Source organism: Populus nigra, chromosome 14, assembly GCF_951802175.1.
Source record: "Populus nigra chromosome 14, ddPopNigr1.1, whole genome shotgun sequence".
NCBI classification, from domain to species: domain Eukaryota; kingdom Viridiplantae; phylum Streptophyta; class Magnoliopsida; order Malpighiales; family Salicaceae; genus Populus; species Populus nigra.
Genome location: NC_084865.1, coordinates 270,824 through 294,949, shown reverse-complemented (window position 1 = coordinate 294,949; position 24,126 = coordinate 270,824). Strand labels below are relative to the sequence as shown.

General features: G+C 34.0%; 1 protein-coding gene across 1 annotated transcript; it reads left to right on the top strand.

The window, feature by feature from the left end:
* Positions 1–7,753: 7,753 nt before the first annotated feature.
* LOC133672934 (disease resistance protein RPV1-like) lies at positions 7,754–12,866 on the top strand. Its single transcript, XM_062093509.1, has 7 exons — positions 7,754–7,802; positions 8,269–8,761; positions 8,906–10,001; positions 10,108–10,383; positions 10,470–11,132; positions 11,383–11,970; positions 12,095–12,866. The coding sequence occupies exons 2-7, from the start codon at positions 8,274–8,276 to the stop codon at positions 12,830–12,832; spliced, it is 3,849 nt and encodes a 1,282-aa protein (XP_061949493.1). The 5' UTR covers positions 7,754–7,802; positions 8,269–8,273; the 3' UTR covers positions 12,833–12,866.
* The last annotated feature ends 11,260 nt before the right edge of the window (positions 12,867–24,126 follow it).

Here is a 24,126-nt window from a genome sequence, read left to right as displayed (position 1 = left end):
AGCATATAACAGGAAAAAACAAAACACAATGAAAAACAATATAAGGGTCCAAAAATAAATCCATGAAGGTCTCCAAATATTTTAGGATTTTTCTGATATTAAAAGAGACTTATTTGATCAAATATCAAAATAAAAGGGGTATAAAAAAATATGATTATAAGGGTGTGTTTTGCCAAATACACCCTTAGCAAACAAAGTCTGGGACGGATGGGTCTGGAGCCCAGACCCGGCCCATTCCTATTTTTTACACTGGGCTGGTTCCAGCCCAGCCATATGGGCTGGGCTAGACCCGGCCCGGTTACTGGTTCAGACCAGTAACCGGTTGGTTCTGCAACCGTGCGTGGGTTCGCTTGCTACAGTGTCTGCGTAATTAAATTACCAAATGTGGGAAAAACTGGAGACTTGCCTGCGTTCGGTGCTGGCAAGAGATGTTGCTGACTTTTGGCTGGGATTCTGGAATTTCCATTACTCTTCCTCTGCCTTCTCCTCCTCTTTTCTTTTCTGCTCTTTTGGTTTGTGTTTATTTTTGGTCAAGTTGATTTGCTCTCTTTTTCTCTCCCCTGTTATTCGTTCCCCTGTTTTCTCCTCCCTCTGTTATTTTTTCGTCATCTATGCCTCTGCCTTTTATAGTCATTCTGTCCTGCTGCCTATCTTCCATGATAGTGATAAGGCCTGGGATTTTGTGTTTTGGCCGGATTGGAACACCAACAGTCCTGCAATCGCTGGACTGTTGGTGGTGGTTTCCTCGACGCCTCAATGGCTTGTTATGGCGGCGAAGGACACGAGAACGAACTGAGAAGCTGGTGATGGAAGTCGTGGGCATTGCAATGTGACTGGTGGAATGAGTTGCCTGTCTGGGTGGCATTCTGTATTTCCTTCGCAGTTGAATAGGATCACATACTTCTGTTTCTTGTAGAGGTTGACTTGCTATAGATTTTCTTGGAAAGTTTATGTGGAATTGTTTCTCCACTAAGCATCTTTTACATAATTGATTTGAATATATAATGAATGATAAATTCTTCAGTATCTTTTTTTGTATTATTATTTTTAAACTATCAAAATTTACATGTTCAAGTTCAAGTTTGATATGCCAAAGTATCTTTCACAAATGCCTTGAAATATGCAAGGTGTCCGTGGAAATTTTTTCTTTTTGATTATGATGTTTTTGTTGGGTTTCTTAGAAACACGGTAGAACGAATAATCATAATTTTTTAAATAATAAATATATTTTATACGAATAAAATTAATGACAAGCATGAGATTAGACCCACAAACCAAAAAGCAGGGCTGAGAGATGGAAGCAGCCAAATACACATATAGAGTGTTTGGAAATATGGTAAATTATATTTTTAAAAATTTTAATTTTTTTATTTAAAATAATTTTTTTAATATTTTCAGATTATTTTAATATGTACTAATATAAAAAATAATTTTTAAATAATAAAAATATTTTATTTTAATATATTTTTAAATAAAAAATATTTTAAACCACCACTACTATTATAATTTCAATCAGGCTAGAATAACCAACAACCAACAACGCGGTTTTCTAATCAGTGATGCTAGACACAATGTGATTATGCCATCTCCTTTAAAAAAGTAAAGTCTTCTTTGGAAAAAATACTAGAGAAATCTCCTTCCTCTCTTTCCTGTACATGTTTCCTTCTATCTTTTAACAAATATCTTTAACAATTATTGCACCTTATGATTCATGAGTTTGGGGGGTTTGAGAATATCATCCCGAGGCTAGACCTGGAAAAAAAAATTTATACTGAAGTTTCAAGGAGGCTCGTGATTAGAGATGGGAAGCAAAGTGGTTGAGCTGCTTGAGCGAAGGTTCAATGATAATACAGCCATCGTCCATCTTAAATTTCTAAGAAGAAGCCTTTTCCCAGCAGTAACGCGTCAAGCATCTCCTATAATTGCATGCTAGTCTTTGTATGTACCCTACATCCACCGAAGTCTTAAGTCTTTAGCCCTTCGTCTGTTCCCAAGTAAACTGCGTACCCACCATGACTAACAATAGAAAACACCAATCAAGAACTTGAATACAAGCGCAGTGAGAGAAACACTGTTATTTTACACACAAAAAAAACCCCATAAATCCCAAACAAAACAATTTAGAAATTAATAATTGTTGCATTGGATTTTATGTCGTCATGTTCTTGCTGGTAACTCTTCTTTGCTTCTTGGAAACTATATGTAAATCGAGAGACTGACTTGGGAGTTAATAAAAAAAATTAATAACCGTGTTTGGGTGGTTGAAATAAAGTATCGTCCCAGGAATAGCCTTTCAGTTCTGAGACGTCAAACAAAGGCAGCTAGCTGGAAGCAGTACTAATCAGCTAACCTCTCTCCCCGATCGATTGCTGCAATTTCATAGCTTGTGTGGAATGTGAAGCCAGCCACCACCAGCCACCAAGATTGAATTAGAGAATGTGAAACCAGCCACCTAAGGAGTTAACAATGGTGGGAATCAACAATGGTGGTGAAGCCATCCTTCCTTAGTCATAAATTGTAGGCACCAAACTTGTACCACTTGCCTTGCCCCTTGTATTTACATGGATACTTGCCTATAAATAGGCAATGCATCCAAGCATTGTAAACACACCACAAGAGAGAAACAAGAGAGGAAGAGAAGAGTGAGAGAGGGAAAGTAATCCCACAAAATTGTGAGGTATTTGCGAGAGAGTAAGTGAGGTGTTTTCTCCTATTAATAGAGAGATTTCAGTTGTTCTCCTATTAGTAGAAAGAGGTTGTAATTCCCACATTACTTAGTAAAATCCTTCTATACTTGCCCGTGGACGTAGCCAAATTGGGTGAACCACGTAAATTATTGTGTGTCTAATTTCTCATTTTATCCTATTCTTTGTCTTTTATCTTGTCGGGTTTGCATGTCAGTATCCTAACAGTGGTATCAGAGCCTGGTTGGTGTTGTTAATACACAAAAGTTATTCGTGTATACGGTACTATTCACGTCTACGACACTATTCACCTATACGGCACTATTCATCCATACGGTACTGTTCACATACGCTACTGTTGGCGTATATAGAAAGTCAGTGCGGTGATTAAATACAGTCTAGGAAGTTCTGTCTAAGGAGATTGAGTTTTAAGCGGGACCGTTTGTGACCCCTCCAATCTTTCCTGGGAACTTACTTAGTGAGGTATTATTCACACGATACTATTTCTATATACGTTACAGATTTGTGAAACGGTGATAGCTGAATAGATCTCGGTGAATATAATGGCAGCAAAGTACGAGATTAAAAGGTTCAATGGGAGCAATTTCTCGCTCTGGAAAATGAGAATCAAGGCAATCTTAAGGAAAGACAATTGCTTGGCAGCAATTGGGGATCGACCCGCGGAGATCACTGATAATGCAAAATGGAATGAGATGGATGGCAATGCTATTGCTAACATACATTTAGCATTAGCCGATGAAGTATTATCAAGTGTGGCGGAAAAGAAAACAGCTAAGGAGATATGAGAGACTCTAACAAAGCTATATGAGTCCAAGTCTTTGCACAATAAGATTTTCTTAAAGCGGAGACTTTATACCCTTCGAATGGCAGAAACCACGGCGGTGACTGACCACATCAACACAATAAGAACTCTATTTTCACAACTCACTATGTTGGGTCAACAAATAGAGGAAAGTGAACGTGCAGAGCTTCTACTTCAAAGTCTTCCAGATTCGTATGATCAGCTTATTATCAACTTGACCAATAATATCCTCACAGACTATTTAGTCTTTGATGATGTTGCAGCCGCCATCTTGGAAGAAGAAAATAGGCGCAAAAATAAAGGAGACAGAAATAGTTCAAACCAAGCAGAGGCATTGTTGGTGTCAAGAGGGAGATCAACGGAGCGTGGCTCTAGTGGGAGTCAAAGGCAAGGGAGGTCCAAATCAAGAAGTAAGACGACTGTGAAATGCTACAACTGTGGCAGAAAAGGGCACTTCAAAAAGGATTGTTGGTTTAAAAAGGGTATAGAGAACACTGCAGAGTCATCAAAACCTCAAGGATGTGTTGCGAGCACCTCAGAAGATGGGGAGGTTTTATATAGTGAAGCAGCGACAATCTCTACAGATAGAGAAGAGCTTACTGAGGTCTGGCTAATGGATTCAGGAGCAACATGGCATATGACTCCTAATCGAGATTGGTTCCAAACATATGAACCCATCTCTGGAGGCAAAGTGTTCATGGGTGATAATCATGCTGTAGAGATTGCTGGCATTGGCACCATCAAATTGAAGATGTATGATGGCTTAATTCGCACTATTTCAGGAGTGCGACATGTGAAAGACTTAAAGAAGAATCTTTTGTCCGTGGGACAATTTGATAGTCTTGGCTGTAAGATCCGAACAGACAATGGAATAATGAAAATTGTCAAAGGAGCGCTGGTGGTTTTAAAGGCGAGAAAGACAGTTGCAAACATGTTTGTATTAATGGGAGAAACACATCATGGGGCAGAAGCGTCAATTGCATCAGCTAGTCCTGTAGAAGAGAAGACGATGATGTGGCATCAAAAACTAGGCCACATGTCAGAGAAAGGTTTGAAAGTTCTCTCTGATCAGAAGTTACTCCCTGGGCTTACAAAGGTTACTTTACCCTTTTGTGAGCATTGTGTTACAAGCAAACAGCACAGGTTGAAGTTTGGCACATCAACAACTAAGAGCAAATGCATCTTAGACCTGATTCACTCTGATGTTTGGCAAGCACCGGTTGTATCCTTGGGAGGAGCAAGATACGTTGTATCATTCATAGATGACTTCTCCATGAGATTTTGGTGTATCCAATTAGAAGAAAGGCAGATGTGTTCGCAGTCTTTAAAATTTTCAAATCGCGGGTGGAACTTGAATCTGAAAAGAAGATCAAGTGTTTGAGGACTGATAATGGAGGAGAATATACCAGTGATGAATTTGATAACTTCTGTCAACATGAAGGTATCAAAAGGCAGTTCACAACGGCATACACTCCACAGCAAAATGGAGTGGCAGAGCGGATGAACAGAACTCTATTAGAAAGAACAAGAGCAATGTTGAAGGCTGCAGGTCTAGGAAAGTCATTCTGGGCAGAAGCAGTCAATACCGCCTGTTATGTGATAAATCGATCTCCATCAACTGCAATTGAGCCGAAGACACCGATGGAGATGTGGACTGGGAAGCCAGCTGATTATTCTCGATTGCATATATTTGGAAGTCCTGTGTACGTGATGTACAATACTCAAGAAGTCAGCAAGCTGGATTCAAAATCCAGAAAATGTATATTCTTGGGATATGCTGATGGAGTGAAGGGGTATCGCTTGTGGGATCCCACTGCCCACAAGGTAGTCATCAGCAGAGATGTCATATTTGTAGAAGGTAAAATGCAAATGGAAGAACATAATAGCATTCTAAAGGAGACTACAGCAGTCCATGTGGAAAATACTCAGAATCATGCTTCTTCTGAAGTTGTACCAGAGCATGAAGAGCAAGAACAAATAGAGACTGAAACTCCTGAAGTTCGGCGGTCGACTCGTGAAAGAAGACCACCGGTTTGGCACTCAGAATATGTTACTGAGAGCAATATTGCATACTGTCTTCTAACAGAGGATGGAGAGCCATCAACTTTCCATGAGGCTATCAAAAGCACAGATGTATCTATGTGGATGACAGCAATGCAAGAGGAGATTGAAGCTTTGCACAAGAATAACACTTGGGATCTTGTTCCGCTACCACAAGGAAGAAATGCCATTGGCAACAAATGGGTTTACAAGATAAAGCGTGATGGCAATGATCAAGTGGAGCGGTATCGTGCAAGATTGGTGGTGAAAGGGTATGCTCAGAAAGAAGGGATAGACTTCAATGAGATATTTTCTCCGGTGGTACGACTTACTACAATCAGAGTAGTCTTGGCGATGTGTGCTATATTTGATCTTCACTTAGAGCAGTTAGATGTGAAAACTGCATTTCTTCATGGAGAACTTGAAGAAGAAATTTATATGCTCCAACCAGAGGGTTTTGCTGAAACAGGCAAGGAGAACTTGGTTTGCAGGTTGAACAAATCTCTATACGGTCTCAAACAGGCGCCGAGGTGTTGGTACAAGAGATTTGATTCCTTCATAATTAGCCTTGGGTACAACAGACTCAGTTCAGACCATTGTACATATTACAAGAGGTTTGAAGAAGATTTCATCATTTTGTTGTTGTACGTGGATGACATGTTGGTGATAGGCCCCAACAAAGATCGAGTCCAAGAATTGAAGGCACAGTTGGCTAGGGAGTTTGATATGAAGGACTTGGGACCAGCAAACAAGATTCTAGGGATGCAAATTCACCGAGACAGAAGTAAGAGGAAGATTTGGCTTTCTCAGAAGAATTATTTGAAGAAGATCTTGCGACGCTTCAACATGCAAGATTGTAAGCCAATTTCCACCCCACTTTCTGTTAACTTCAAATTATCCTCAAGTATGTCTCCTAGCAATGAAGCAGAGAGGATGGAGATGTCTCGAGTACCGTATGCATCAGCAGTGGGAAGTTTAATGTTTGCCATGATATGTACAAGACCAGACATTGCACAAGCAGTGGGAGCAGCTAGTCGATACATGGCAAATCCTGGTAGAGAGCATTGGAATACTATTAAGAGGATCTTGAGATACATCAAGGGTACCTCAGATGCTGCCTTATGTTATGGAGGATCAAAATTTACTGTGAAGGGTTATGTTGATTCAGATTTTGCTGGCGACCTTGAGAAAAGAAAATCCACGACAGGCTATGTGTTCATAATTGCAGGAGGAGCTGTGAGCTGGGTCTCTAAACTTCAGACTGTTGTAGCTTTATCCACAACAGAAGCTGAGTACATGGCAGCTACACAAGCTTGTAAAGAAGCAATATGGATAAAGAAACTTATGGAGGAGCTCGGGCACAAACAAGAGAACATTCTTTTGTATTGTGATAGTCAGAGTGCTTTGCATATTGCAAGGAATCCCGCGTTTCATTCAAGAACAAAACACATAGATGTTCAGTATCACTTTGTTCGCGAAGTGGTGGAAGATGGAAGTGTAGATTTTCAAAAGGTTCACACAAAGGAAAACTCAGCAGATGCTTTGACTAAACCAGTCAACACTGATAAATATATATGGTGCAAATCCTCCTATGGCCTAGTAGAAACGTAAGCAGCATGAAAATGGCAAGTATAGAAAGGATAGAAGAATCACAGAAGATCATGTGTGAAGACTTGATTAAATCATCAAAGTCTTCAAGTGGGAGAATGTGAAGCCAGCCACCACCAGCCACCAAGATTGAATTAGAGAATGTGAAACCAGCCACCTAAGGAGTCAACAATGGTGGGAGTCAACAATGGTGGTGAAGCCATCCTTCCTTAGTCATAAATTGTAGGCACCAAACTTGTGCCACTTGCCTTGCCCCTTGTATTTACATGGATGCTTGCCTATAAATAGGCAATGCATCCAAGCATTGTAAACACACCACAAGAGAGAAACAAGAGAGGAAGAGAAGAGTGAGAGAGGGAAAGTAATCCCACAAAATTGTGAGGTATTTGCGAGAGAGTAAGTGAGGTGTTTTCTCCTATAAATAGAGAGATTTCAGTTGTTCTCCTATTAGTAGAGAGAGGTTGTAATTCCCACATTACTTAGTAAAATCCTTCTATACTTGCCCGTAGACGTAGCCAAATTGGGTGAACCACGTAAATTCTTGTGTGTCTAATTTCTCATTTTATCCTATTCTTTGTCTTTTATCTTGTCGGGTTTGCATGCCAGTATCCTAACATGGAATCCAACCAACCCTTTGTTATATAGAGGTATAGCTACCTCTTCTTTGCTTCTTTCTTGTTTTAATTTCATGTCTTTACTCGTAACAATAATTTGAAAGCTCTATGTTCCGATAGACATCATTGATGAGTTTCTATTTAGCTCAAAAAATATCATTGTGTTCAGCAACAATTTTTTTTTTAGATCCATGCAGTTAAGAAAATTACTCGTCCTCGCGAAAGAGAAGTAAACTTAAATTATTGTTTTTAAATGCTATTGTTTTAAGCTCTCTCTGGTTATTAAACTTGAAGTATTAGGTGAAACTCAATGAATGAATGATTTTCGTACCTTACTCTCTAATAGTAATTGCGTTGAAATTCCTACTCAGCACATTCATATGTATTGTCTTTGATGATCACTTCACATGTATCCCTTACTAGTTATAATGGCAAGATAGCAGATACCTGCTGCAATCGCTTCATTGCTAATTAATTAATCGTGCCTTAATTTCTGCAGCTGCCATGACAGAGCCAGATTCTTCTCGATCTAGACCACAAGGGGCCTATGATGTCTTTTTGAGTTTTAGAGGAGAAGATACTCGCAAGACATTTACAGATCATCTATATACAGCCTTAGTCAAAGCTGGAATCCACACTTTTCGAGATGATGATGAACTTCCTAGAGGAGAAGAAATCTCCGATCATCTCCTCAAGGCAATCCAAGAATCAAAGATATCTATAGTGGTCTTCTCAAAAGGATATGCTTCTTCTAGATGGTGTCTTGATGAACTTGTGGAGATTCTGAAGTGCAAATATAGGAAAACTGGTCAGATTGCTCTTCCTATATTCTATGACATTGATCCTTCAGATGTGAGAAAACAGACTGGCAGTTTTGCTGAAGCATTTGTTAAGCATGAAGAACGTTATAAAGAGAAGGTGAAGGAGTGGAGAGAAGCTCTTGAGGAGGCAGGAAATCTATCTGGATGGAATCTCAAAGATATGGCAAATGGGTATGCCTTTTCTCTATAAGATTCAATTCCACACATTTATATATGGAGTCATTATACATTATATATTTTACAATGTGAAACAATAAAATACTTTTTGAACATACTTAATTCTCTCGCTATTAACTTGCTTTTGTCTATGAACAGGCATGAAGCAAAATTTATCCAATATATTATCAAGGAAGTGTGGAATAAATTGTATCCCAAGGACATGAATGTTGGTACTCACCCAGTAGGTATTGATCCCCTTGTCAACGAAATCAGAGACTTCGTAAGTAAGGCAACAGAGAAGGTTTGCATTGTGGGCATACATGGGATGCCAGGAATAGGAAAGACGACTATAGCAAAAGAAGTATTTAATAAACTCTGCGATGAATTCGAGGGGAGCTCTTTTCTTTTGAATGTTAAAGAAAAATCAGAATCTAAGGATATGGTTCTTTTGCAACAACAACTACTTCATGATATTTTAAGACAAAATGCTGAGAAGATCAATAATGTTGATATAGGAAAGGTTCTGATTAAAGAACGACTTCGGCACAAAAGAGTTCTTGTTGTTTTTGACGATGTGGATCGTCCAGACCGACTACTTGATTTGATGGGAGAGCCAAGTTGGTTAGGCCCTGGAAGTAGGGTAATAATTACAACTACAGATGAAAGCTTACTTCTTGAAGCTGATCAAAGATACCAGGTTCAAGAATTGAACCGGGGTGACTCCCTTCAGCTTTTCTGTAGGCATGCATTTAGGGACACCAAACCAGCAAAAGATTATGTTGAGCTTTCGAATGATGTAGTTGAATACTGTGGAGGACTTCCTTTAGCTCTTAAGGTTTTAGGTTCTTGTTTGTATGGGAAAAACCAAGCTAGATGGGAATCTGTAATTGACAGATTGAGAAAATTTCCAAACAGTGAAATTCAGAAAAAACTTAGAATAAGTTTTGACACACTGGATGAATCTACACTAAAGAATACATTTCTTGATATTGCATGCTTCTTTATTGGCAGAAAGAAAGAATACGTAGCAAAAGTGCTAGAAGGACGTTATGATTACAATCCAGAAGATGATTTCGGAACTCTCATTGAACGGTCTCTGATTAAAGTTGATGATTCTGGAACGATAGGCATGCATGATCTATTACGAGGGATGGGAAAGGAGATCGTTAAGGAAGAGTCACCTGAAAATCCTGCGCAAAGGAGCAGAATTTGGAGTCAAGAGGATGCGTGGATAGTACTCAAGATGCAGATGGTAAGAACTCAACGCATACAGAAAAGCACATTCATTTGTATCTTTATTGTCAAACTTATTACAAACAATCATATGAAAGTTCTATTGATTTTGTTTTCTTTTTTAGGGAACAGAAGTTGTAAAGGGCCTTACACTGGATGTGAGAAGATCAGAAGACAAATCACTAAGCACTGGATCATTTACAAAAATGAAATTGTTAAAATTACTCCAAATCAATGGAGCAGAACTCACCGGATCTTTCAAACGGCTTTCTAAAGTGTTGACCTGGATTTGTTGGCTTGAATGTCCTTTGGAATTTTTACCGTCGGACTTTTCACTGGACTACGTAGTTGTTATTGATATGCAGTACAGTAATATCAGAGAACTATGGAAGAAAAAAAAGGTGCGAAACATACCAAAATGCCCAAAAATTTGTCTAGAGAACTTTTGATGATTACTTTTTAATGATTTTTCTCTCTGCTCTGACAGATGCTCAACAATCTAAAGATCCTTGATCTCAGTTATTCAAAGAACCTTGTTAAAACACCAAACATGCACAGTTCAAGTCTAGAGAAATTACTGCTTGAAGGTTGCTCAAGTTTAGCTAAGGTACATCAATCTATTGGACATTCAAAGTCTCTTGTATGTTTGAACATTTCGGGGTGTTCACAACTTAAGGAGCTGCCGAAGTGCATGGGTGATATTGAGTCCTTCACTGAGCTTCTAGCAGATGGAATTAACAACGAGCAATTTCTCTTTTCAGTTGGACATTTAAAGTGTGTGAGGAAGTTGTCATTGCGCGGACACTGGAAGTGGGACTGGAACTTACCATATCGGCCTTCACCAAATTCTTCTTGGATTTCGGCTTTGCTAACTCCAACTTCCACTATTTGGAGAGTATTGGGAAAGCTAAAACTTGTTAATTGTGGTTTCTCTGAACGTGCAACTAATTCTATTGATTTTGGAGGTTTTTCCTCTCTTGAAGAGTTGGATCTATCAAAAAACGAGTTCTTCAGTCTGCCTTCTGGCATCGGCATCCTTTCTAAGCTGCGGCTTTTGACCGTTCAGCAATGCGGAAATCTTGTATCAATCCCAGAGCTTCCCTCAAATTTAGAACATTTGGATACATGTGGTTGCAAATCAATGCAATGGGTAAGACTACCAATCCAAGCAAAAAAATATCTAAGTCTGTTTCTGTTTGGTTGTCCGGATTTAAAAGAGATTGAAGGCATGGAAGGTCTAAGTAATCATGGCTGGTTTATTTACTATGTTACCAAGAGCAAGTTATCAAATAATTATAAGAAAATTCTTGTTGAGGTACCATTTCTGTCTCTCTTGCACACAAATAAGCACACAATTGGCACATACTATATATACATTAATTAATGTCTAATATATACAGGCACTGTGCTACGGTGGTTACGGGTATCATATGTTCTTCAATCGTTGGTATACGTTCAGCCACAGAGATAAGTTCACTATGATTCCAAATTGGTTCAGCTACCGAGGAAAAGGAAGTTCATTATCATTTCATATACCTCCAGTTTTCCAAGGCTTGGTCGTTGGGGTTGTCTGTCAACGCTTGATAGGTCTTTTTGGTGCCGCCAAATTGTGTATAAAAAATAAAAGCAACGGTCTTCAATTGTTTGAAGCAACGGTAAGTGATGGTGTCGGTAGAAATTGGTTGAGATACATAAGTCTAAGCGAGATGGCAATGAAAGAATATTGTGAAGATGAGGAATTGGAACTGTGCGTGGGACTTTATACGGGAGAAGACGCTGAAGTGTTTGAATGTGGGATCCATGTGATAGTTGAAAAGACAGATTCATTTGAAGGGTCAGAGTGGGATCATGAGTCTGAAGTTGGAAGAGATAGAGTAATACCTGCACCACCATATCTGTCTCAATATGCTCGGTACAATTTCTTTGAGATTTACGGCAAGCAAGGTCTCAGTAATTTATCAAAAAATACCAAGGATCGGCTTCTTGAGGTACTAGTCCTGTCTCTCTTGCACACAAATAAACACACAATTGGCGCGCGCGCGCGCACACAGAGATATATATATTAATCGGTGTCTAAAATCTCAGCATTCCTTGAATTCAATGTTTATGCAGAGAATCTTCAATTATCATTTTCTCGAGTATTGTTTTCCCTTCAAGGCTTTTTCCGTTCCCTACGATTATTCTATCATTCCAAAATGGTTCAGCTACAGTGGAGAAGGATGTTCATTATCATTTGATATACCTCCAGATTTCGAAGGCTTGGTCATTTGGGCTGTCTGTTCAGGTGGTACTTGGCATCAAGAATTCAAGGCTATTATAAAAAATAAAAGCAACGGTGTTCAGTTGTTCGAAGCTACACATGCAATGCCCTATTTCCGTAGAAGGTGGCTAAGAGTCATAAGTAGATGTGAGATGGCAATGGAAAAATACTGTGGAGATGCTGCATTGGAACTACATGTGATATTGAGGTCCGAAAGGAGTGAAGTGGTACGATGTGCGATCAATGTGATAGATCCATTTGGACGGAGCAACTACGATCAAACTCCAGCGTTGGATCATGACATTTACAACCAAGAGTCTTTTGAAGGTTCAGAGGGGGATCATGACATTGACTACTACAAGACTTCATTTGAAGGGTCAGGATCGTCGGATCATGAGATTGACAACCAAGAGTCCGAAGTTGAAAGCGATAGAACGATACCTTCGCCACCATATCATCTGCTTCACCATCCCCATCATGGTTCCATGAGATTTTCTACAAGGCAGCAGTGGAAAGCTTTTTTGATTCGGGCGTTCAGCCTATGGAAAATCATAACCATGCAAAAATTCTCACCTGATGATCTCAATTAGTCGAGGGATTGGTTTAAGAAAACTCCCCACTTTATGCCCACTTAGCAATGATATTATCATCTTGTTGTGTAAAATCACTTATTAAATAAATGTAGTATTTTTTTAAGCTAGCAAAATTATTGGACTAATGGGCTGTGGTTGTTTAAAAAATCTTATCCAACAAAATCTTCATGGGTGTTAAATGCCAATTGTTTCTAATATATTTGTTTTCTTGACTATTTTAAGCAATTGAGTAATTATCTATATATATTTTAAGAGACTACAGGAAAAGATCAAGCTGCGAAAAAATGAATATTTATAACAACTTGGTTTCCTCATAAAAGACCATACATTGGATCTTTTTATCAACTTACATAAAAAGTCTAAATTGCATAGAGTACTCTAACTAAGAAATCCAAAAGAAATAGGAACTTTAAAATAAAAGGGTGTCAAAGGATTATACCTCAACGACCCTCCTGAGCATTGGTTATCCTTCAATTTCAACAAAATCAAACAAGTACCAAATTTGGTGGAAACAAATTAACTAAATTGAATAATTCATCACTTAATTTTAGATATTTTTATGTTTTTTTTTATATTTTTATACTTTCATAAGTTTTAGATATTGTTTGTTATACACCATGAACCTTAACAAGAGAATCATTAAAGAATTGTAGACTTTGTATGAACTAAAACGAATAATAAATCAGACAATTCAAAGTCGGACCTTCTTTTTAATTTTAAAGTCTTGTTTGTTGTTAGATCATATCTTAGACAAGTTATGAGATTTTCTATAGATAAATCATAATGTTGTAAACTTGTTTAAAAGACTATGATATTTTGGCATAGACACATGGGGGATCAGACTTTAGAGTATTGTTTGTCACTCTTGTCCGTAAAAATATTTTTATGAAATAAAAATTTTCAAAGTTCTATTTTGTAATAGATAATTTTTTATTTGTTAGGAAGTGTTCAAGCAAGACTACGTTTTCTTCATATCTGTAATTTTGATTAAAGAAAGAATCCATAGATATAAGCACTTGTAGACTCATGCATTAGTGAGTAAACATAAGGATATGCATTGAGGAAGATAATAATTAAAATTTTGGAATTATTGTAAAATGGATAGTAAAATCATGATTTTACTTGATTTTAGTTTGGTTTTTTTTTTTTTTAACTCAATTTTGGATGATAAGTGTATATTTATTTACAAGTTAACTCGTGATTTTAATATCTTGTCTTTTCCTACACTTTTCAAAGCCCTTGCACTGCCTTGTGAAAATTCAAAAAGTTCAAAAGATTTTTTTAACAAAAAAAAAAAAGAAAAAAGAAAGCCTCTTATTACATTATCAAACAGAATATACTAGTCACTAGCCCAAAATCCCTTATAGCCTATGAATGAATCAACATTGATTGAAAATATTTATTTTTTTATTTTTTTTACTTTAAATTAATATTTTCTGGTGTTTTTAAATTATTTTGATGTGTTGATGTTAAAAATAATTTTAAAAAAATAAAAAATATATTATTTTAATACATTTCTAAACAAAAATAATTTAAAAAACAACCACAATCATACTCTAAAGCATCCCCTTACACAAATTAGCATATCAACAAACAAGAACAATTTTTTTTTTAAAAAAAAGGTGAACTTTTTGGTCCAACTAACATGTTCTGTAAGTGCTAAAAACTACACCAAAAAGAGAAATCACTTTCATGTTGTAAAACCTGAAGGAAGGATCATTGCACGCAAAAATGATTGGAATGAAATTGGGCTTTCTTCACGGCAGAAGTTTCTTTTTTCCCTCTGCCAACCCAACCGGTTGAAAAGTACCAATTTCAAAAACTCATGCATGTTTTTGAAATTAATGTTAAAATCGGAGGGGTTAATATCTAATTTATATCAAAATAAATTAGATATTAACCTCTCCGATTTATAATTCCAAATAGAAACAATTTAATGTTAAAACTATTTTATTTTAAAATACCTATCTTGTTTATTACGGAACTTTGAAGAAATTAGATGAAGATGATGAGGGTAATATAAAATATAAAATGAATTGAATTCTATTTATTTCAAACATGTAAATTTAATTTAATTTATTTATAAATTAAATTCAAATTAAATACTATAATTAAATTCAATTACGGTCCACACAAGCAGTTAAGAAATCATCTTAAAAAACATCATTATTGTAGGTCCAACTTAAAATTAAGTTATATAACTAAACACATATTATACAAAACAACTCTAAGAAATTATGAGTTGTTAGCAAATAATCCAAATTTGCTAGTGGACTGAGTAAGTAAACATTGTAAAATTATACAATTTTACAATATTGTAAAATTAATATTGTAAAATTTGAAAATATTGTAAAATTAATAGTAAAATCATGATTTTACCTGATTTTAAACCAATTTTATCATTTTTTTATTTTAACTCAATTTTAAACAATAAATATATATTTACTTGTAAAATTATACAAGTTTACTCGTGAATTTAATACCTCCTATAGAAACGGCAACACACTCCTAGTGAGACTAGTACCAAAAATGATTACCTGACACATTCAACAGAGAAGATTCTGCTACACAATCATTCAGGGTATATAATGGTGGTTACTATCCCTACAAGGTACACTAACCTAAAAATTCTTGACTAGAATTACATATATCAACAGCCCTATTCTAAATTGTATTGATTGTTTTCTTGAAAAGTATTCAATGAAATGCAAGATAAACAGAGTGACTGACGAACCAGGCTTGAAGGACTCAGCATAAGATCCTTCAAGTATTAACATTGTACCTCTCATGGCTGAATGCATGACAAATAAACATTCTACCTCCGTAGTACTGCATTCCGCAGCAATCCTCATGCATCAACGAGTGACAAGTCCAAGTCTAAGAAGAAGTCTGAATACAGGGTATAGCATGGCAGAACTTTTAATTTGATTGTTGGATGCTTCCTTACCTACAAGGATGGGAACATGCCCAAATTTGGTCTCGTTTTGGAAATTTTTGTATTTATCTAGTATTTTTGGATTTCTTTTTTTATTTTGTTCCTTTTCCTTTAAACCTGAGGTCGGTTTAAAGTACTGTTTAAACTATTTGTAGCTTATTTTCAGAGTAGATTAATTGTTATTATCAAATTTAAAATTTATCAAATCAGAGTTTGGGTCTATGATTGTTGCTGCTGCCGCTGCTGGAATTTAAGTTGATGGTTTCTTTTGAATAGTTGCATTTAATTTATGCTAAAAAATATGATAATAGATCAGAGCTAAAATTGTTTAGAATATGATAATAGTTGCTGTAGTTGGATGTTAGTTGGCAAGTCTTTTCGTTTGAATTTTGCATTTCTAATTTTAGAAATGCAGGTTCTTTTTGGATTAAACTACATATCTTGTTTCTCTGCTATGCCTTGTGCCAAATTTATTTCCTTTATTTTTCAGTGATGTATTATGAGTCAAAATTCGTATAAATCATCACAGCTAAATAAACGATTCACTACTTTGCACACCAGATTTTCTAATTTCAATGTTAGTTCTATAAAGAAGGTGATAAAAGCCTGGCTGTTGTTCCACTGTATATATGAACAAAACTAGAAAAATATCAGGACCTTCGAACATGGAAGAGGACTGGTCCTTGCTGTTAAAGAAGTGAATAGTTCCAGAGCTCTTTGAAAATACCAATAAAATTAATCCATCGATGATATCTTTGTAATTGACAAGATAAACAATGCTAAGAAGAAGTGAACAGTTTACCAATGAGTTTACGAATGGATTTTACTGATGGTATTAATACCGTTGGTAATTCTGTTGGTATAAATGATATGTCATCGTACTTTTTGGCTTTGTTTTAATTCATTTTTTTTCCATTGTAATTCTGTGGATATATATAGAGGAAATATATTTTTATCAGTAAAATTCACTATAATTAACCGACAAAAATATTTTGTTAATGTTTCCGCTTGTATTTGTCAATTTGGTAATGTGAATCTAATTTCCATTCTAAGACTCTACCCACTACTTCTAGTCTCAATATTGTCAAGGATAATATCTTTTCCTATTCATTTTTTTCTTTGAATCTCTAACCACATCCTTTTATTTGTGAGTGCTCTATGACACTTTGTTCATATCAACCCAAAAATTATCTTGTCCAGCATCTTTTGTTTATCCAAGGTTGCTTCACCATCTTTATCCAAACCTATTTGTTACACCGAGGCTAAACAACATCCTAATTAAGTCAAATTCAATGATGGCTGCGAAAATCAATGCATTAGTCCACAAGGACACTTAGCCTATAGTTCTTTTTTATATCTTTATGAATGTTGCTAGCTGCAAGTGGGTGTACTAAATTAAATAAAAAACTAATCCGTCCATTTAATATTATAAAACCTAGTTGGTAGCTATGAAATATCATAAAAGAGAATATTGAATTTGACATGACCGTTAGTCTAATTATCAAATCGGTTACAATTTAGATAGTTTTATCTATTACTATTTTCCAAGACTGGTTTAATATTTGTCAGTTGGAAGTTTACTACCCTCTGAGTTTTGTTGATCCTCACCTTCCTTCTCATGTATGTAAACTTCACAAGTCTCTCTATGGCCTTAAATAGGCACCACTTGCTGAGTTTGATAAGCTTTGCTATTTTTTTAGGTCTTGCTTTTTGTGCGTGTCAAATTGACACTTCCCTTTTAATATACTAATAATCAACTATTTGCGTCTATATTTTAGTTTTTATTGATGATATTCTTATCACAAATAATGATCTTTTTTTTTAGACTCAAATGATTACTCTTCTGATTTATTTTCTTGATATTGAGATATAACATCTCATAAGAATTGATGGTATGTCTCAATATCAACCAATTTCTACACCGAAAACTGTTGATTCTCGTCTTTTTACCACCTCTACTAAGTGGCTCTACTTATTCTTACCTTACTTTATACCATTAATTGTGGTTGGAGTTTTTTTTATATGGTGGTTGGAGTTTTTTTATATGGCTAGATATTTCTTTTATTATTAATAAGGTTTTTAAGTTCATGCATGTTGTCACACCTGGATATCACGACGATTAATTCAAAGTTTTTATGGAAAAAAAATAGATATCTAATATCTTGTTGTTTAGAGAAAAAATGCCTAATTCAATTAGTTGCTACTTAATATTATAGTCACTAGAATCTTAACTGATCAACAGAGATTCTCATGGTATGAGATTGATTACATGAAAGGGAAGATACTATCACCCTTTACGCGTCTTGCTTAAAGCATACTGCATTGCTGGTTTTGTCTAAAATCATTAAAAGTTTGTTCTTCCTCTTTTTTTTTTATTCTTCTTATCATGCTCTTGACTCTAATGGCAGTAAACAATACATACGAATATTTCTAACTCTGGCGTCAGTAAATATTAATCAAACCAAAAAAAATACAATATTCCTGACTCTTGCATCAATGAATAAGTTTGTAAAATTTTGAATTTTTGTATGAAGGAGAAATAAATTTTCTATGCCCTTTTTTGTTTATCCCTTTTTATTATTTACTCTTTTAGACAAGCCTAAAATATATATATTGCATGACAGATTTGCATTTAACAATCACGGTCCACAGATTGAGCATATAGTAGGAAAAAAATGCAATGAAAAAAATAAAAAAATAAAAAATAAAATAAAACAATGCACGAGGAATCCAAAAATAAATCCACGGAGGTCCCCCAAATATTCTAGGAATGTTTTGATATCAAAAAGAGCTTGTTTGGTCAAATATCAAAATAGAAAAGGCATAAAAAAATATAATCAAAACATAAGTGTGTGTTTAGTAAAACACACCCTTAGCAAACACAGTCTGGCTGGCTGGGCTTGAAGCTTAGACCTTACCCATTTCATATGGATTGGGCTAGACCCAACCCGCTCGGCTACTGGTTCAGACCAATAACTGGTTGGTTCTGCATGTGTGCGTGCTGGCGAGAGATGTTGCTGGCTTTTGGCTGGGATTCTGGAATTTGCACTACTCTTCTTCTGCCTTCTCCTCCTCCTCTTTTCTTTTCTGCTCTTTTGGTTTGTGTTTATTTTTAGTCAAGTTGATTTGCTCTCATTTTCTCTCCCCTGTTATTCGTTCCCCTGTTTTCTCCTCCCCCTTTTTTCTTTTTCTTCTTTCTCCTCCCTCTTTTTTTTTTCCGTCATCTATGCCTCTGCCTTTTATAGGCATTCTGTCCTGCTTCCTATCTTCCATGATAGTGATAAGGCGTGGGATTTTGTGTTTTGGTCGGATTGGGACACCAACAGTCCTGCAATCCCTGGACTGTTGGTGGTGGTTTCCTCCACGCCTCAATGGCTTGTTATGGCGGCGAAGGACACGAAAACGAACTGAGAATCTGGTGATGGAAGTCGTGGGCATTGCAATGTGTCTGGTGGTGTGAGTTGCCTGTCTGGGTGGCATTCTGTATTTCCTTCGCAGGGGGTCTCCTCTGTTTCAAGAGGAAGAAGACGAAGAATGGAACAAAACGGCGCCGTTTCTGACTGGGGCGGCTCTTTTGCAATTTAGTCATTTTACTTTTTGACATCTTCTAATCAGGCTTCTGGATTTCGGCACCGTTTACAAACAAAGTCCTTGGCTTCCAGTTTAATCCATTTAGTCCTTAATTGATTCTAAACTTTGGTGTTTCTTCAATTAAACCCATGATTTCATTAATTAAACTAATTCTAAGCTCAATTAAATCCCCAAACTTATCAATTTATCAATTAAATCCTTGATATCATTAATTAAACAAATACAAAGTTTAATTAAATTCTTAAACTCATCAATTCTTTTAATTTCTAGTAAAATTGAACCCCAAGTTTACAATTTCGTCCTAGTTAATCCTTAAAAACTTTCCATATGTGTTGTCTTGACTCAAATCTTAATTTTTTTTTGTTGGTTTGAATTTTTCAATTTCATTTTCTTTTCATTATATAAAAATAAAAATAAAAATAAAAATAAAAAATAAAAAATTATGACCCAAGCTCAATCTTAGAACCATTGGCTTCATTGACATTGATTGGGTTAGTAATATCAATTATCAAAAGTCTTATTTGTGCCTAGGTTTCTTATGGGCTAAGCGTGTAAGCCTCATAGCATAGGTCTTTCTGTGCTTGATATTTCTTGGCCTTTTTATTCTTTATGTTTTTTTTTTTAAACTAAAAATCTCTTTAAATAAATAATTGCAATGATGTTTCATAAATCATTCAATTATGTCATTATTTTTAAATAAAATTATAAATTTTTATGGTTATACCGCATTATTTTTATAATTATATACAAAACTCATATGCAAAATATTTTATAAAATGCACGTTAATATTTAATGAGAATAGAATATATAATTGTTATTTTTGTATTGTTCATTTCTTATATTTTTCTCAAATTAATTATTCTTAATTGTTTTCATAAAGTCTCATAAAAATAATGGGGATGTTATTATTATTATTTGTTTTGTTGAAAATTAGTTCACAAATCATGATGAGTTCTTATACAAAAAACCAAGCTTGTAATAGAAAATATATTTTCATCAAAATAAAAATAAATGAAGGAATAACGAAAAGGGAATATTGGCTAAAGAAATATATTTTTCGTCTTAAATTTAAATTATTTGAATTCTTATGAATTTTTATTTTATTTTTTTAATTTTTATTCAAAAAACCTGTGGTGTTGATTGAAAAAGAAAACTTTCATGGCTTTGTCAAATAAGAAAATAAATGGATAAACAAGAAGGGAGATATTTGACTGAATAAATATATATTTTACTCTAGAATTTAAATCATTAAAATTTTTTGAGATATTTTTTAATCTCTATAAAATTAAATAAAAATTAATTTTAAGAATAGCCCCGCAACATCAAATATGGGACTTTTCAAACAATACTCGCCTAAATATCCATTGGGTGTTGTATTTGCTTGGGCTGGGAACTCTACTTATATTAAAATATTTTTATTTTCAATAGGAACTAAAAATTAAGTTATACATCATTGGAAAACAAAGGTATCAAATGATAGAAAAACTAGAACTTAGGGGATCAAGTTGAAGTTTTCCATGTCAAAATCTAAACCATGTTTTTCTTATTTTAATTTATATTTTTCACTATAATTTGAGATCGAATCCACCAAATAGCCTTTTAATTCATGTTCAAATATTCATAATGCAAATTGAAAGGATTGTAAGGAAAAAAATAATAAACATGGTTATATCTTTTAGAAAAAATATGAAATTAGAAAGAATAAATGTTTAATAATTAAATTGAAAAAAAAAACCATGGATGTGGCACAATACTGAACTAAACTGGGCTAAAGTGATTGTGCCATCTCTTTTAGTTATATCCATAATTTTCTTTTCTTTTTTTTTTTTTTTAAAAAAAGAAAACAAAAAACATTCTTTAAGCGAAGATTTTGGTTAGACTGACGCCTGGTCAAAGTCTTGTTTGGATAAAAAGAACACCCGGCTTTAAGATCACTGACACATATATGGTAGAATTTCGACGAAGGTCACCAATAAATGGTTAGAGCTGTCCCATATATGCAAGTTGTCCGTGGAAATTTATACTTTTTTTTTTTTTTTTTATTATGATGTTATTGTTGGGTTTCTTAAAAACATGGTAGAACGAATAATCTTAATTTTTTAAATAATAAAAATATTTTATATGAATAAAATTAATAATAAATATCAGATTACACCTACGAACCAAAAAGCAGGGCTGAGAGATGGAAGTCAGCAGCCAAATACATGGAGACGGGAGTGTGAGGGCGAGGGCCTTCTGAGTTTCCCGAGTGGAAAATTATGCCACTTGATTGTGACGCTGCCAATTAAAAGACATACCCAACAACGCGGTTTTGTAATCAATGCTGCCGACCTGGGAAAAAGATTTATACTGAAGAGTCAAGGAGGCTCATGATTGGTAGATATGGGGAGCAAAGTGGTTGAGCTTCTTGAGCGAAGGTTCAATGATAAATACAGCCATCGTCTGGAAGTCTTTCTTTAGCCATCGTCTGGAAGTCTTTAGCCCTCGTCTGTTCCCAAGTAAACTGGGGCCCATCATGACCAGCGGTTGCGTTTAATGTCTGTTTGGAATTATATTAGTAATTATGATTTAAAATATTTTTAGTTTAGAATTATTTTAAAAAAATATTTTTTTTATTTTTAAAAAATTAATTTTAATATTTATAAATTAAAATAATTTAAAAATATAAAAATTTTATTTTTAACAAAAAAAATTAAAATTTTTAAAACACGAACACCAATCAAGAACTTGAATACAAGCGCAGTGTGAGAAACACTGTTATTTTACAAGAACAAAAACCCATAAATTCCAAACAAAACAATTCTGTGTCGAAAAAAGAGAAGAGTTAGTGTTCATACCCGCATTGATTGACAGGAAGAAGTCTTTAATAACTCACAAAAGAGGCTTCTACCACTCATTATTCGTCCTCTGGCTCAAACTTGGAAAGGGTTAAACGAAAATTTAAAAATGATTCCCATGGTCTAGAATTTGCCATAATAATTACCTATACCCTAAACGGTACATTTTTGTCATAAAATTCATTTCTCTTGCATTTTAGTCGTTAGGAGGAGTTGAGAGAGAATAGTAGCCAGCAAAGGAGAAAAGAGAGAAAAGTTTCAGCTGACTACAAAAATAATTGATCCTATCATCAATAAATTCATTCTTGAAAAAGTGTTTATTGGAGGTTTTTTTTCCTCATTCAATGATACTTGAAAAAATCAATTGAGGTTTGCAAAAGTTTTTTTATTTGATTTAATTTTTAGTTTTTAAAGTGAGTAGAAAATATTTATTGATTGAAAATGTATTTATTAAGATTTTTAAAATATCATTATGATATTTTTAGATGAAAAACAAATTAAAAAATATAAATTTTAATAATTCAAAAACTCATATCTCGGCTTTTCCTTGTCACTGAAAGGTAATCGAAAACTGTTCTAGTGTATTACACATAGTCTATTATATTAAAAAACTCATATCATTTTTTCAAGCTCGTTTGATAGTATCGTTACGATTGTTTTTTAAATAATTTTCCATGTTAAAATACATACCAATAATATTTTTTTTATTTTTAAAAAATTATTTTTAATATCAGCATATTAAAATAATTTAAAAACACTAAAAACATATTAATTTAAAATTAATAAAAAAATAAAAAATTTTAATTTTTTTTAAAAACACTTTTAAAACACAAAAACCAACCTACCCTCGTTTGTTTTGAAAAACAGAAAGACAAAAGAAAGCAAGGTTAGCGGACGTTGTCTTCTAGGCACAGCCATGCCTGACATGTTTTCTTGAATGCCCTTCACCTCTTTTTGTTAGTTTTAATTATGTATTATTATTTAAAATTTTAAAATATATTTTTTAAAAATAATATTTATAAACTTATTCGGTTGTGCTGTAATTTTTAAATAAGATTATAATTTTTTTAGTAATGTTAATTATTATTTTATAAATAATTATATATGAACCTAATATTCAAGATTTTTTTTAAAAAAATTTACTCATGAATATTCAATGAAAATAAAATATTTATTTTATTAATTTAAAATTAAAAAATATTTTTTATTGTGACTTTCTTAGCATAACATGATGAGTTTTTGTTTTAAAATTGTTTTTCTAATAAAAAATATTTATGTAAAAAAAAGAAATACATAAATAAGTAAATAGCATTTTAACTGAAAAATATATTTTCTACTTGAAGATTTAAATTTTAAATTTTTTTTACGAATATTTATTTTAATTAATGTAAAATTAAATTAAAAACTATTTTTAATCTAAGGTAGAAACCAAACAACAATTTCCTTTTATTTTTCGAGAAGCATATCCTTGTAACAAAAACTTCATGCACTTGCTTTTAACCATAGTTTTTTAAATCGACAGGGAGTTGATCCCAAAGCTCTAGATTTTTAGATTAGTTGGAATTAATTTAAATTTATTTATAAAAAATAAAAATTAAAATAATTACATCGAGTTATTAGTTTAAAAATAATGTTATGAGATGTTTGAGAGTATAACAACTGTTTTTTTAAATAGTTTTTACTAAAAAAATATATTAAAATAATATATTAAAATAATATATTAAAATAATATATTAAAATAATATATTTTTTATTTTTTAAAATTTAAATTTGACATCAATACATAAAAACCATTAAAAAATTTAATTTTTTTAAAAATATATATATTTCAGAATTTAGTTAGATGCGCGCTAAAGCAACAACTATAATCAATCAGCAACAACCAGGAAATTACCTTGATCACACGCTCCTATATATGTTACCCTTC

What these genes read in the sequence shown, in the direction of transcription:
- LOC133672934 (XM_062093509.1), top strand. Translation starts at nt 8,274, where the DNA reads ATGACAGAGCCAGATTCTTCTCGATCTAGACCACAAGGGGCCTATGAT. An exon ending in CTCAAAGATATGGCAAATGG is followed by an intron (nt 8,762 to 8,905) that starts GTATGCCTTTTC and finishes GTCTATGAACAG; the next exon opens with GCATGAAGCAAAATTTATCC. An exon ending in GTTGCAAATCAATGCAATGG is followed by an intron (nt 11,133 to 11,382) that starts GTAAGACTACCA and finishes TAATATATACAG; the next exon opens with GCACTGTGCTACGGTGGTTA.